Below are 14,564 nucleotides of genomic sequence, written 5' to 3' on the forward strand. Positions count from 1 at the left end.
AATTTAATAGTTGAATAACGATGAGTTTGAGTTGCTAAGCTTTAAATTCATATTATCAAAACATAAAAAAACATGATAATAAATGTTGATCGAAGTCTATATAGTTAAAATCATTGTCAAACGATATTTTTAATGATAAAATATTTCTTTTTATTATAATTTTTAATCATATATTTATTTTTATCTGAAAAAATTAAATATTAAAAATTATTAAATATTAAAACTACAAAGTACCTTTTTTTACTTATCTTTTATTTTTATCATATTATTTCATACTTAATGCACGGTAATACCTTTTTTTTCTTAATTTTAAAAAATATTTTAAGTGATCATATAAATCTAAAATTCAAAACAGTGATTAAGTATTATAAGTATAATTTTTAGAAAAAGTAATTGATTCAAACATACACTATAAATAAAGTATATATTTAAAATTTTATAAATAGATATAATTATTATTTGATAATTAAAAATTTAATAAAATCATATTTGTACATAATAAATTATTAATATTATTTATTATAAATTAAATTAATAAATTATTAAAATAGCTTTATCAATATAAATTAATAAGGTGCTATCAATAAATTTATATTTTTTCTTACTTTTTTTGTTATATATATTATGAAATTTTTTGTTAATATTTAAGAATAAGTACAAAAATTACTATTTGACAATTTAAAATATGTATTTTTCTATTTTAGACAAAAAAAATATATGATTGAAAGTTTAGACAAAAAAAATATTTATCCATTAAAAAGCACCGATTGGCAAGAATTTAGTCATATTCATTATGATTAACCGGCGTTACTATATGTTTCATGTTTAGTAATTTTAGTTTAGAATTTAACAACTTAAAGTGTCAATGTTTAACTATTAAATCGATTTCATCAGATCAATCTTAACAATTAAATAAAGTTATTATTTGACATGACTTTTTAAACTGTGATTTAATAATTAAATAATAAAATTAGAAATTGTTAAGTTTTAAATTTATATTATCAAATATGGATAACTTAATAATAATAATTTATCGAAATGAAGATCAATGAGTTATTGAAAATCAAAATTTTTTAATAAGAAATTTTTTTATTATAATCTGTAACTACATATTTATATTTGTCTAAAAAATATTTACTAAAAATTATAAAACAATAAAATTACAGCATACAAATTTTTATACTTATTTCTCATATCTAACAATAATATATTAAATTACAGCTTTGCTAGAAATGTTATATCGGAGGGAAAAAGATTTGGTTGATCTGTGCAAAACAGTTTCCTTTGTTTAAAATAATAGTGTAATTCTATAATTTCCATAAACTAGTTGGCAGTTATATTTTAATAATATAAAGTTTTAACTAAAGAAAAAGCTAAAATAAATATTTTTAATTTTAATATAATGTTAGTAGTAATATAAATAATTTTTTAATAATTTATAAAATGTTAAACGGATGACTAGTTCTGTATATATCCGTTATTTTTTAAAGAATTTTATTATTATTATTTCAATAATTAAGTTCTTTTTTGAAATAATTTCAATAGTTAAAGTTAATACGTAATTATTCATTTTAAAGTAGACATTAGATATTTCAAGAACAAAGCAAAAGTTTATATCAATTTATATAAAAAATTTAATAAGTAGTTTCTTTTATAAAATTTTAAATATATTTAATTTTTTATGTAAATTATTGTTTATAATTTAGGTTAAGTTTTACTAACTTTATTGAATAATAAAAATATATGAAATATTCATCAAGAGTATTTAGCCGTAAAACTGTCCAACAACACCTTAAGAAAAGGAAATTAAAATTTTAAAATCTAAATGCATACTATGTAAGAAAAGATAATTTCTTTTTTTTTAAAAGAAAAGGATAAAAAAGAAATAAAAATAGAAAACAGGGGGACAAAACAAAAATAAAAAAATTTACGAAATACAAAGCTAATTAGAAAACCAGCCCTAGTTTCCTTCAGGTCATCGTCCAAGACTATCTCAATCCATATCTCTTGCTCGCCGCTCAGGTAATCCTTTCCCTCTTTCGTTTCTGTTCTTCTATTTGTGGTAGCGGCTCTTTCCCATGGGATTCCGCTTATATACTGATTCTAATTTATTTACCTTGCTACTATTTTTCATATTTACCCAATTCGTATCAAGTTGATAGTAGTGGCCCTTAGAACAATGCGATTCACTGCCTTCATTAATTGGGCTCTTTTAGTGTCAATTAAATTCTTTTTTCTGAAATGAATGTTCAAAATTCCATTAGCTAACTGACGCGACTGTGGTGTTGGTGTCACCAATTATTACCATGCTTAATTTTTTTCTGGTTAATTATGTTGCTCTCAATTGCATATTATGTACATTTCTCATATTACTCATGCTCTTATCCAGAATTACATATATCAAAGAAACACTGAGTTTAAAAGGTTAAAGTGTTTTATCAAATTGTGCTTGCTAGATGGTGGTCATAATATGTGGTTTCTGCTGCTAATGTAAGAGTTGTAATTTAACATTTTCTTTAGATGGCAACAAGGCCGGATATAGACGACGACGATGATTTCAGTCAAATCTACAAGGAATACACCGGTCCTCCAGGATCTTCTACTGCTAATAATACGCAAGATAGGTCAAAAGCAAATAAACGGTCCCATGCAGGTTCTGATGAGGAAGACGAACCTCGGGACCCTAATGCTGTGCCAACTGATTTTACTAGCCGAGAAGCTAAGGTTTGGGAAGCTAAATCAAAGGCTACAGAGCGGAATTGGAAGAAAAGGAAAGAAGAAGAAATGATTTGCAAAATTTGTGGTGAATCAGGTCATTTTACTCAGGTATTGCTTGCTTTCTTGGTTAATAATGTTAAACGTTTCATCAGCCATCTTAGGTTATGCACACAGGCATTCATTTTTTATTCGCAATTCAGTACCTTTTATCTCTAATTGATGGACTGTTTGTGTCAGACAAGAGGAAACTATGATTCCATTTACTAATTGTAATGTTGTTTTTAGGCTCTTACTTTTTCTAGCCTGCTTTAGATTAAGGCCCATGTTAGCATGCCAAATACTAATTTGAGCCTGAATTTAATACTCAGAGTATTGCCTGACTCGTTTATTTCTGATGAACAATCCAGTGGTCTTTACATTGCTCAGGTTTTGTTATGTACTTTTTCCTTAAATTTTAGTATTATTGTTGCTTCCTGCTGTACCAATTTGATTTAGGACTTCATATATTCAGTTCATTTTCTGTTTTATTAAATTTTTTACTGGGCAGCACCAACTCACACACATAAGCAGAGGATGCCTTCTTTCTTCTTCTTTCCCTACCTCCTTTTTTTCTTTGGGGTTAAATGCTTTGCCATGCCATCTGGCATATATACAGGGATGCCCCTCCACTCTTGGAGCAAATCGCAAGTCTCAAGATTTCTTTGAAAGGGTTCCTGCAAGAGAAAAACATGTAAAAGCCCTGTTCACTGAGAAAGTCATACAGAGGATTGAAAAGGATATTGGCTGCAAACTCAAAATGGAGGAAAAATTTCTGATTGTTAGTGGCAAAGATAGGTTAATTTTGGCAAAAGGTGTTGATGCTGTGCACAAGGTAATCAAAGGGGATGGTGACCACAAGGGCTCTTCTAGTTCTCACAGGAGCAGATCTAGGTCGCCCGAGCGAAGTCCTGTTGGCTCGCGATTGCGACGCTCTGAATCCCAAAGGTCTTATACAGGTCAACCACGTGATACATCACAGTATCAGCAAAGATTTGGGAGACAAGATAAGATTTTAGAAGATCGTGTTCGTGAGGATCTGCAGAAGTTTTCTAGGGGTTCTCCACAAGGTAGGGACAGCATAGGGTTTATTTATGGGATCCTTAGAAAACGGTAATCCAAATCTTATAGCTGTTTAGGCCCCTGCAGTTTTTTTTTCTGGTTTTCATAGTGTTAATAGAACTTTTTAAATTTTTTAATGGTGCTGCTTGTTGCTTACTTTGTGTTTGCAGCAAGAGGTAAGTTCTTAGCTTCAAGCATTATGTGTACGATTTTGAAGTATTTTCGTTGGGTGGGTCTGAAATGATCGGAATGTCTGCAAAACGATGTTATTTACTGAAAGCATATCCAGACTTGTTTGCGACCAGACGGGTTCACTGTGTGAATGTTAAATAGCATGTAGTTAAGGCTACATCTACCATCTCGAATCAAGTGCTTAACATACTCTTCATTTCATGAAGCTTATGGTAATGATGGCGGTAGAAGTCGCTCAAGCCATTCTAAATCTCCTGCACATCCTCCGTATGCCAGCAACTCATATGGTTCGTATGATGGTCACAGCCACACTGTGGGTTATAGAAATGATGGGTGGGATACAGAAAGGCAGGGACCTGATTTGCAATCTGGCCGTCAATTTGAATATGCGACCTTCCCTCAGACATTAGAAGAATTAGAGTTGGAGTTTAATAGGGAGGCAATGGAGCTTGGCAGAATTCGTGACAAGGATGAAGATGAAGAAAATATTAAGCATCGTGAGGTAATACTCTTTTAACACTTAACTTTAGACTTTGAGCTTCAACTTTCAAGCATAACTGGCTAATCGACTCTCATCTGCTAATTTTTGGGTCTCATGCTTTTAATTAAATAAACAGATTCTGAGGCTCCTAGCTGAACATTTTGGTCATTTGTTTTGTTTGATATTTACATGTAACTATTTGCATATTGTGGTTTAGGGATTGAAACTTTTCTTTGCATATTTTATGAATCATGTGCATTTTCAGTGCCTAATTTCTATCACTTTCTCTATCTGATAAAGTCTTAATGATCCAATCACAGAAGTACATTAGATGTATCTTTTTTGTTCATATGCATCTCCTTTTCCTGTTGTTTTATAATCATATTGAAGTTAAAGGGGCCATGTGGCTCAGCTATCAGTGTGAAATGCAGATGAATCATTGGGTTCAGCAAACTTCAGTTTTTTTTTTCTGAAATTTATAAGTTCTACTATTTCTAATTAATATGCTGCTTCTGCGATTCCTTCATCATTGTGAAAATAAAAATGTGTACTAGAATACCTCTTTTCTGTATTTACAAGAAATTCTGATATAATTTTTTTTTTTTTCTCCTATGGATTTAGATTGTCAGGGAGATGAGAGAGAATTACATGAAGAAACTGGCTATTCTGAGGGGCACACATGCAAGACAGTGGGAGGAATTTCTTCAACTTGATGCTCAGAGGCGACAGCAACAAGCACGGCAACAAATGCCTGCATCAGGTTTCAGCGGTTATAAGCAGCCTACATATTCTGATTATGATAGCTCATCAGCTAATCCTCACTACAGTGGGGCTGGTTTGCCAATGGAATCAAGGACCAGGTACTCAAATCATGTAGAAAATTATCCTTCGAGGCCACATGACAATTATGGCGAGTTCCAGCGTCAGAGGCGTGAGGATTTTGGCAAAGCTTATAACCGATATTAAATTGGTGCATACAGTGCTGGAACTGATATTGGTGAGTTTTTTCACCCTTAATCAAGCGAGATTAAGACTTAGTTTTGTATTTTCTTTTAGTTTATTCCCTTCAATATTTGATAATCCTCTCTGAGTTTTCATATTTCCATGATATTCTTTTTTGAAACTCATGGCAAGTTAGGCCTCACAGAAGAGGTTTGTGTTGGGTGCCGTGGATGGAAAGTATCATTCAATAATTTTTAGCATTCTATCAACAGCATTATATATGCACAATGCGCTGGAGGCTGCAACTTTGTAAATTTTACTAGGTTTTTGGTTGGGCAGAAATGGTCGATGTTTGGGTTCTTTTTGTGGTATGTTGCTCCAAACTTTTTCAGGGTCAAGATCATTGTTGCTATGAGTAAATGCACGGGGGAGAGACCTAAACATAGGCAAGTATGTTGTTTGTGGGATCGACCTTGAGAATGGAATGGATGGACGTATCTATGTCAGAAGAATTTGTTCCTTTTAATTAGTGTTTCATTTCTGTTCAGAACTTTGTTGTAAGGGTAGTAGTTTTGATTTACTTAGGTAGGTGTGGCACACTTGTGAGTGTTCCAAACTCCTTAATGGATATGATAATTGCAGCAATGAATTACTTTTTGGCCTTTCAAACTTCCAACTCCAAATCTGTCACATTCATATGTCAAATGCTGGGGTGTGATTCCTGGTGTCACCCTCTCATGCGATGTCACTGCTTTCATTAATAAGAATATATTTCCAATAAACAAATTCTTTCCCTAGAATACAAAGTAGGGTAGTTTAATGTCTGATATGATATGTGCTTTGTCATATGCTAGTAAGTAAATCATCATATATACAGGTATTTTAACTATGAAATTGTGCCAAAATGAAATATTCTTTTTTTTTTATTATTTATTTATTTAAAGTCTAAAACTTTTTGAACAAGTGAATTAAACATGCTCGAAATTTATTTTGTCAAAATTAGTCTCTCAATTTTTTTAAATCGGTTCAATTAAATATAGAATTTTTTTTTCTTCTTTTCTTTTTCCTCTTCTCAGCATCACCATAACTACCTTAAACTTTGACCAACTTTCACTGTATGTTAGTTCGTTGGTGAGCAACGTGAGATTCGGAACAGAGAAGATGGTGATTTCAAAAGCTTTCTGATTTTAGTGATTGAGAAGACATTTGAGAAAATTGAGGTTACTATTCAACAACTCATAACATGAAAAACTGATTTGGAGAAGATCAGTTACTAAGTCATAGGAAGACTATGCATAGACCCCATATAGTAGAGGGTAAAAATTTAAGATCTAATTGCGTCATAATTAACTTTATGTGTTTAATTAATCTTTCTCAGAAAGTTTCTTTGACAATTTGTTATGAAGGATAAAGGGTAAGGTGTCCTCATTTCAAATTTTATTGGATTTAGGCTATTATGCAATTAAATATCCATTTGAGAAGGAAATCTTCAAGTTTGGGACAGAAGCGAAGCATATGAAACAAGGGTCTTCCTCAACTAAGTATTTGGGTCTCCACCTTCTTCTCTATTGGATTCCATTTAGCAGGTCAATTTCTTATATGCTTCACTCGTGACTTTTTTTGGCAATTTTATCAATTCCATAACGGGTTGTTTATGCCACCTTTGACTCAACGGGTTGTTTCCCAACCTTGAGTTTCATTTTATTCTGTAAAATTTAAAATTTATTTTTTAAAAAAGTTATTTATAATAATAATAATAACAATAATTATATTAAATAAGCAAATTCTAAAACTTATTTGAGAAAATACAAATTTGTAAAATTATTTTTTCAACATCTGATTATAATTTCAATCATACCCTAAGCAGACTTTTAAAAAAAATCATAAAGATGCATACCCAATATCCTTCTTTCTCTATAGAATACGATCTACATTGTACAACCAATAATTTTTTTAGAATACAATCCAATTCACTGATTTTATTGCTCGGATTCAATTTAGCTATTTTTTAAATTTATGAATATTTTAGTTCAAATCTATCTTGACATATTTAGTTCAAATTAATTTTAATTTTTATAAAAATGAGAGAATGAGTTACAAACTTTCAAAAAATAGAGTGGATACAATAAAACATATTAATATTTTATATTAAATTAAATTATTTAAATTAATATTTAAAAATCATAATAAAAAATAAATATTATTACTTTTCAATATTATTGTTATTATTATTTTTAATAATGATAATAAGTAAATAATTACAGTGGTGGTGATGCTGAGGGTGGTAGAGATGAGAGCAGTTTCAATAAAAATAATTATGGTAATAACTACTTATGATTTAATTATATTAATTATATGAAAATTATAAAATAATTTTTAAATATTATTATAAATTTATTTAATTATTTTATATTTTCAAGTCACTTTCTCACTTTTTAAAAAATATATAATTAATTTAAGTCAAATATATAAAGATTTGGATTAAAAAGTCTAATTTTCTTTGTAAAAAAACTAAATTATATTAGTGGCCAAATTCAACTTATTTCTAATTCTTTTTAACACTTCTTATAAGTTGTATTTATTCTCATAAAAATATTTGACAATCACTTTGCAAAACAACAATAAAAGAAAAAAAAAGAAAAAACCTTTTCTTTTGCTGATTATCTGATTTCACTAATCAATCCAATCAACAACGAAATTTATTTCTCTTGTTTTAACCGAGAATTAAGCCCTAAGGATAATATTTCATTTCTATTTCTTTTTCAAAAAATTTAATACTAATTAAATTTGTCATAAACATTGTGACATACAAGAACAAAGTAAATCTAGTAAGTAGCAACAATAATCAACATTCAAGATCTATAGATAATGCAGTCAAAATGTTTATTTTATTTTTGCCCTATCAAATAATTCAATTATTCGACTTTCAATAAAAAGAAAAGTATAAACTAAAAAGTGATTTATTATATTTTAATGGAGAGATATTCGGTTGAGAAGATGGTTGCAGTTGCACAGGGTGTACTGATATAATAATATTAAACCCTAAATTGAAACTAATACTAACATAATCATAGGGAAGGGCAAAAGAATCTGCAACTGCAATATATGCGGTGCCCTTATCTTATCCAAATTAATCAATTGAAAAACTTTCAGAAGCCGGATGGCAATTGCAGTATGGAGCTCTCAAAAAGCAAAGATAAAATAAATTTTAAAAAAGAACAATTACTGTTTCAAATTCGATGAGTTCTTAATTATCATTATCCTATAAACAAAATTTAATTATTGTTTTTATTAAAGTTTAAAAAGTACTGACACCTCTTATTAAATAATTACCGGCAATCACCAGTTGCCGTCTTTGAATAAGCCTGACACGTTCAAACTTTTTTTTAATCTTTTTCCACCATTACCAATAAACAGACAAATATCTCGTACTAGTGTTTTCTTCTCTCTTTCTTTTGTGGTTTTTTTTTTTTTTTAATATTTTGTTTTTGTTTTGGAGAGTGCTATATTTACATTCTTTTTAATGTTTCGTAAAGGAGCTGCAAATTTAGGCGATGCATCTTGACGGAACCAAGTTTTGATCCTCCCTTCACTGACCTTGCTTCCTTTTAAAGGTGCATTATTGTGAATTATTTTTGAATTTAATTGTTCTATTGCCAAGTTAACGTATTTGGTTTGGCAATTATATGGTTTTGGTTGGTGGGTTAGGTTTAAGCTGCTTCTGGAAGATGAAAAGAAAGTATAACCAAAAAAAGAACTGAACTTTTGTTGTGGGTGATTTTGATTTTTTCATTTTCCTTCTTTTTTTTGGATAGTATAGTTACTGACGTAGAGATCTGGTTTCTAATATGCCTTGTTTCATTTGAAAATGCAGGATTTTTTTTGGATTGCTTGAGGTCTTGGTGACTTTTTTTGTTCTATTGATTTTTCCAAAATGATCAAGGCTTTTGCTTAGTTCTTTCAGACTTTAGCTTTTATCTATCCTTTGGGCTTGAATTTAGACTGTAGTTGATAAAGAGGGTTATCTTTGTGTGAGCTTGGATAGTGTATCCTTCCATGAGATATTTTTGAAGCAGGAGGGTAATTCATGAAAGTGCTGGAGTTTTGGGATAAAAAGAACATTACATTTTACTTATAAATGGATACTGAACAGTGTTATAAAAATTTACCTGGGATGATGGATCATTTAGTCTCAAGAGAACGAGAGCTTGAAATAGATATTGAAAGTGGAGGGACAACTAGTGAAGAGGATGGATTGCATGATCTCATTTCAACAAATAAACAAAGTGAGAAACTCTTAAATAGCGTTTGGAGTGGGCGTTTAGGTTTTGATGGATTGGTGAATTCATCAAAATTTGGTGATATTGCTAATGAGAATGTTGAGTTGTTGCTAGGAAAAAATATAGAAGGGAAAGAGGGTCAACAACAGAACATGGGTTTTGGGAATAAGAAGGTTGTGGAAGATAAACATAAGAAAAAGAACTCTAGAAAGGCTCCTAAACCACCTAGGCCTCCTAAAGGTCCATCACTAGATGCTGCAGATCAGAAGTTAGTTCAGGAAATTACTGAGCTTGCCATGAGAAAACGAGCTAGGATGGAGAGAATTAAAGCACTAAAGAAGATGAGAGCAGCAAAATCATCATCTTGGAATAGCAGCGTTTATGCCATGATCATCACTTTCCTCTTCTGCCTTGTCCTTATCTTTCAAGGTACTGTTGCGTTTTGGAATCTTTACCTGACTTAATCTTACTTTTCTTTATTTTCTGGTACCATAAATGTGTATCATATAATATAAATACCATTCTTGCGGTTTAGCTGTCTAACTATATGTAATTATTCAGATAGGGGCATGTGCCTGCAACAGGTTCCTGCTTTAGATATATGCTTACTGGAATAGGCATCTGGTATTCCTTGAAAAGAACCTATATTTGGTTTTTCGACTTTATGGTTTATGTTTTTGATAAGTTGGCCCTAGTCATTTTATATCAGCTCTTGTTAGTTGACTAATTACAATTCCAGCTTATCTGCAGCTCCTACCAGTTTACCCTAGTGTGTTGTCTAAAATAAGTCATTCTCATGTTTTATTACTTGTTCTCAGTTCTCATATATGATGCTGAATATATATATATTGTGAAATCACCATTTGTTAAGCAGGTCTTCTGTTGAAACTAAAGTAAAATTCTTATAGATATGAGATTGCTCCTTTATCACAAGTTAACATCTTCCTAGTTTCCTTCATTATGGTTTGCACTATGGATGTAATTTTACTTATTTTTTCATTACTCATTAGAATACTGAGACTGGAATTCCAGTTCCAAACTTTCGCTTGAACTTTGGTTTTCTATGTGATTAGACATCAGGCTTTAATTATGATTTAGAAAGATGTCAAAAGACTGATTCCCTACTGTATGCTTTATAAGTATTATTGCCATCTTGAAGGCTCTAAAAATATCACTATCTGAAGTTTCAAATATTCTTTGTCCTGCAAAGACTGAAACATATGGAGGTAGTATGCTTCTGTGACATGGGGCGATCACTGTTGGGATTCACCTGATATGTCAATGCAAATTTATGCATGAATCAATTTGCATAAAATATTTATCTGCTACTTCTTTTAAAATCTTAATAGACAAAATACTTGTGGCTGTGGGCTAATTTTAAAACCTGTTGGCCTGAGGATTTAATTTGATTTGCAGCTCGGTCCCTAAGCATTTTGAAGCGTAAATCTGGACGTTCGACTGATAACCAAAGACAGAAGATAGTGATATTTAACCTTCACTACTTGTTATTATCTTGTTATAGTTGTGGTTATTGCATGGAAATATCTAATATATTTGTAACCTTTCCTTGTCGAACTTCCCTTCCTGTCTGGTTTAGAATTACATGCATTTGGACATTTCATTCTGACAACTCTACTTTTTTCAATTTCATTGTTTTTGAAATTAGACCAGTCTATTGATTTGTTAACATTATAACCATGATCACAAATCACCATTTCTTCCCCGGCTAGCAGTAAATCTAAGCAGATGACAGAACAAGTTTGATGGTCATACTGGATTATGTTACTCTTGTGCTGATTATGTTTGTTTCTTTCTTGATTGGAATGTGTCGATCATTCTTGGATATAAAATGCTGTTTGAAGCAAATAGAATGGTTCTGTTTTTGTTGGACTTCCAAACAATTATAAATCCATATGCGAAAAAACATATGTAAATGGATGGAAAACTTAGAAGTATCATCTTTCTCTCACCACTTATATTCGGCAGTTAAATGAGCATTTGTTTCTCAGAATAAGGAACAAAATAATCAGCAAGCTATTTGTGCTCTCTTCTTTCCACGAGGAGGATGCCCTTTTCTATTTACCATGAGTTCAACACCAAGTCTTATGTCTTTATTCCTAGTTCTCTGGTTCCTATAGTTTATAGCTTGCTGAATTAAGCTACCTTGCTGTTTCCTGGCTCTCCTGATCGCTTCTGTCTTTATGAATTCCTCTGGGCAGCTTGTTGTGTTCCATTGCTCCAGTGATGGTCAGAATCCTAGTAAGAGTTGGACCTGAAAGTCTTTTCACTATATTTTAACCACACATGCCTTGGTAGCTAAGAACAGGTGTTTATGAAGTTCATTCCAGGTTAATGTACCATCTTGAAGTGTAGCTTGCTCTATTTTAATCAGTAAGAGCTTGTTTCATACCTTTTCAGCCTTTCATTCTAACCCCAACCTACTCCCCAGGATCATACTGCTGCTGATTTTTGCAGAAGGCTTCAGGTTCAAACAGTAGACATTCTCTTGTGTGAAAGGGTCTTTCATATTTATGTGATTAATATTCTAATGCGGTCTTTACACAATAAACTTGAAACTTCTCTTGCAGGAATTTGCGCCAAAAGCAGTAGAAGTATGTTTCTACAAGGATCACCTGAACCAGCAGTTGCTGCAAGTGAAGATTTGATTTCAATTCAATTTTACAAGAACCCTGCCTTTGGAATTGATGGACCTGGCTCTGGTTCTCCAAGGTGCGTATTGTAAGATGCATTTTTGTTGTTTCCCTTGCATGTAGTCTTGTAGTGTAGTTGTGGTAATTGGTAAATATCAATATTTCGTGTATTTAGCTAATGAGAGATCTGGAAGATCTTACTGCACTCATGCTTTTGTTAATCCTATGTTTTGTTTGTGCACAGTTTGTCAGAAGGGCAAGTCTCAGGTTCAGGTTTGTGTAAGAAGTAGAGTTGATGAGTTTTTTTGGTTCCTTCTGTAAACTTTTGCTCTGCGGCATGGAAGCTAAGTTAAGACTTAAATAATGTATCCCTTTTGTAACCCGAAGCTGAGGCAGGACTTGAACTACTTTGATTCTTGTATATATGTAGACAGAAGCGAAGTATGCAGAGATTTTTTGTAAAGAGCAGTTTTGTACAGTAATCAACTCGGAGGATTGCTAGTGATTTTGCAGTTCAAATTCTCTCTTCCTCATTTTTTCCAAGTTTTTTGTTGCCCGTGTATAACCATTTGAAAATATCAACTTGTTTTAGCAGAGATTTAAAAGTTCAATGGTTAATTCTCTCCGGATTCCGCTAGCACTGGGAAATGGGGATGGCTGTGGGGAGGGGAAAATCAATAATGATTGGCGATATGCTAAGAAGCAGACTCATGATACGAAATGTTGATGCAGGTCTCTTGAAGTTCTCAGGCAGAAATGGGCGAATTGGACGAATGCCCATGTCTATAAATAGCTCTATAATAATGCAGTTATTTCTAAAAATTTACGACATAGTACGAGAAGGACATACTTATGTGTTTAAGATTTTTTTAATATAATCAAAATTTAGTTTTGTTTGTAAATACTATGAGCTAATTAGATTAAAATTTTAATTTTAGATCTAATTATAGGATCATCAACAAATTTAAGGGTAAAGTTATCATTTTGTCTGATTTTTTAAAACCTTAAAATTGGTTGTATCCTAAAAATGTTCAGGCTAAGTTGTAAACATATTCGTCCCATATTAGTAAAAATATAAATTATAAAGTATTTAACACGTATGAATATATGTTGTTATCAGAGTATAAAAATAAATAAATGAAAACTTCAACTCGTACAGATATGTGTCCATTTTCAGAGAAAAGCTTGACACGGACACTTCTATCTTTCAGAAAGATCGGTGCTTCTTAGACTATACGCATGGCAAAAGATCAAATGCATAAAATATCAATTAGTGTTAAAGAATGCAGCTGGCATGTTTGAACATCTGATGTTTTATGTTTGAATGTTGGAAATTGAATCAGATTTAGACAGTTACCAACTACACCCCTGCAACAGTTACATCTGCAAGTTAGCAGCAGCTATCGAACGTGGTTTGGTCTGGTCCATATATGAATCATCTGCAACTGCAAGTTACATCTTTCTATTGCATGACATTGGTAATACCAAACTAAGTAATCCTTCAAACAAACTGTTCGGAACCCCTTCAAAGAAATGCAGCTAAATATCCTTTTTTTTTTTTTTCTTCTATATACTGTGATTAGGCTCTACCATTCATTAACTCGCAATGGGTAGAAATAAGGCGGCGCTGCCACAACTTGCTCCAATTGTGAGCAAACAGTTGCGTTACTTGGTTATATTCATCATCTATATATAAACTTTTTTTCTTCTTTATTCGCTGTTTTAAAAAGAACAACCATATGGTTTCATATTTTTTCACTTAATGATTATCATTTAGGGTTTTCTGGTTTTATTCTTTTTTTCTTCTTCACTTTAATATCAAAATTCTATGATTTTATATTAAAATCTAATATAATGTTTTAATAAAAGAATATTTAGTAAGTAGTTTATCATGCAATTAATGATAATGACTTCATGATTAATGATATTTATATATACATATATTTTAATATTTGATTTAGTTTTTTTAGATGAAAAAGTATATGTTGGATATATTTTAAAATATATATATCCATTATACTTTTAAGAAATTAATGAATTTAAAACATATTAATTTTTATGAAATATTGTATTTTATTTGATTTTGTGATATTAATGGTGAATAAATAAATAAATAAATCTAAAAAATATTTTAAGAATTTGAAAATGTGTTTATCTGAAAAATAAAATAAATTGCTACAAGATAAAAAAATATATTTAAAA

At 31.0% G+C, this 14,564-nt stretch overlaps 2 protein-coding genes across 8 annotated transcripts; both read left to right on the forward strand.

Moving 5' to 3' along the window:
- Nucleotides 1-1,830: 1,830 nt before the first annotated feature.
- Nucleotides 1,831-6,100, forward strand: LOC8267309. Of its 2 annotated transcripts, XM_002515203.3 has the most exons (7): nucleotides 1,831-2,022; nucleotides 2,521-2,826; nucleotides 3,374-3,824; nucleotides 3,987-3,992; nucleotides 4,215-4,510; nucleotides 5,111-5,486; nucleotides 5,628-6,100. In XM_002515203.3, the coding sequence occupies exons 2-6, from the start codon at nucleotides 2,521-2,523 to the stop codon at nucleotides 5,453-5,455; spliced, it is 1,404 nt and encodes a 467-aa protein (XP_002515249.1). In that variant the 5' UTR covers nucleotides 1,831-2,022; the 3' UTR covers nucleotides 5,456-5,486; nucleotides 5,628-6,100. The 2 variants fall into 2 exon arrangements, with proteins under 2 accessions (XP_002515249.1, XP_015572440.1); XM_015716954.2 differs by lacking the exon at nucleotides 3,987-3,992 and having other exon boundaries at nucleotides 1,836-2,022; nucleotides 5,111-6,100.
- Nucleotides 6,101-8,576: 2,476 nt separating this feature from the next.
- Nucleotides 8,577-12,881, forward strand: LOC8267307. 6 transcript variants are annotated; one of them, XR_007217063.1, is made up of 6 exons: nucleotides 8,577-8,859; nucleotides 8,968-9,045; nucleotides 9,140-9,201; nucleotides 9,306-10,140; nucleotides 11,128-12,196; nucleotides 12,300-12,412. XR_007217063.1 is itself a non-coding variant. In XM_002515201.4 (4 exons), exons 2-4 carry the CDS (start codon nucleotides 9,570-9,572, stop codon nucleotides 12,650-12,652), a joined length of 759 nt encoding a protein of 252 aa, XP_002515247.1. In that variant the 5' UTR covers nucleotides 8,866-9,045; nucleotides 9,306-9,569; the 3' UTR covers nucleotides 12,653-12,881. The 6 variants fall into 6 exon arrangements, 1 of the variants encoding a protein (XP_002515247.1); XR_007217062.1 differs by lacking the exon at nucleotides 9,140-9,201; XR_001534968.3 differs by lacking the exons at nucleotides 8,577-8,859; nucleotides 9,140-9,201 and having other exon boundaries at nucleotides 8,866-9,045; nucleotides 11,128-12,059; nucleotides 12,161-12,196; nucleotides 12,300-12,441.
- Nucleotides 12,882-14,564: the final 1,683 nt, after the last annotated feature.

This window comes from Ricinus communis, chromosome 1 (genome assembly GCF_019578655.1).
Source record: "Ricinus communis isolate WT05 ecotype wild-type chromosome 1, ASM1957865v1, whole genome shotgun sequence".
NCBI classification, from domain to species: Eukaryota; Viridiplantae; Streptophyta; class Magnoliopsida; order Malpighiales; family Euphorbiaceae; genus Ricinus; species Ricinus communis.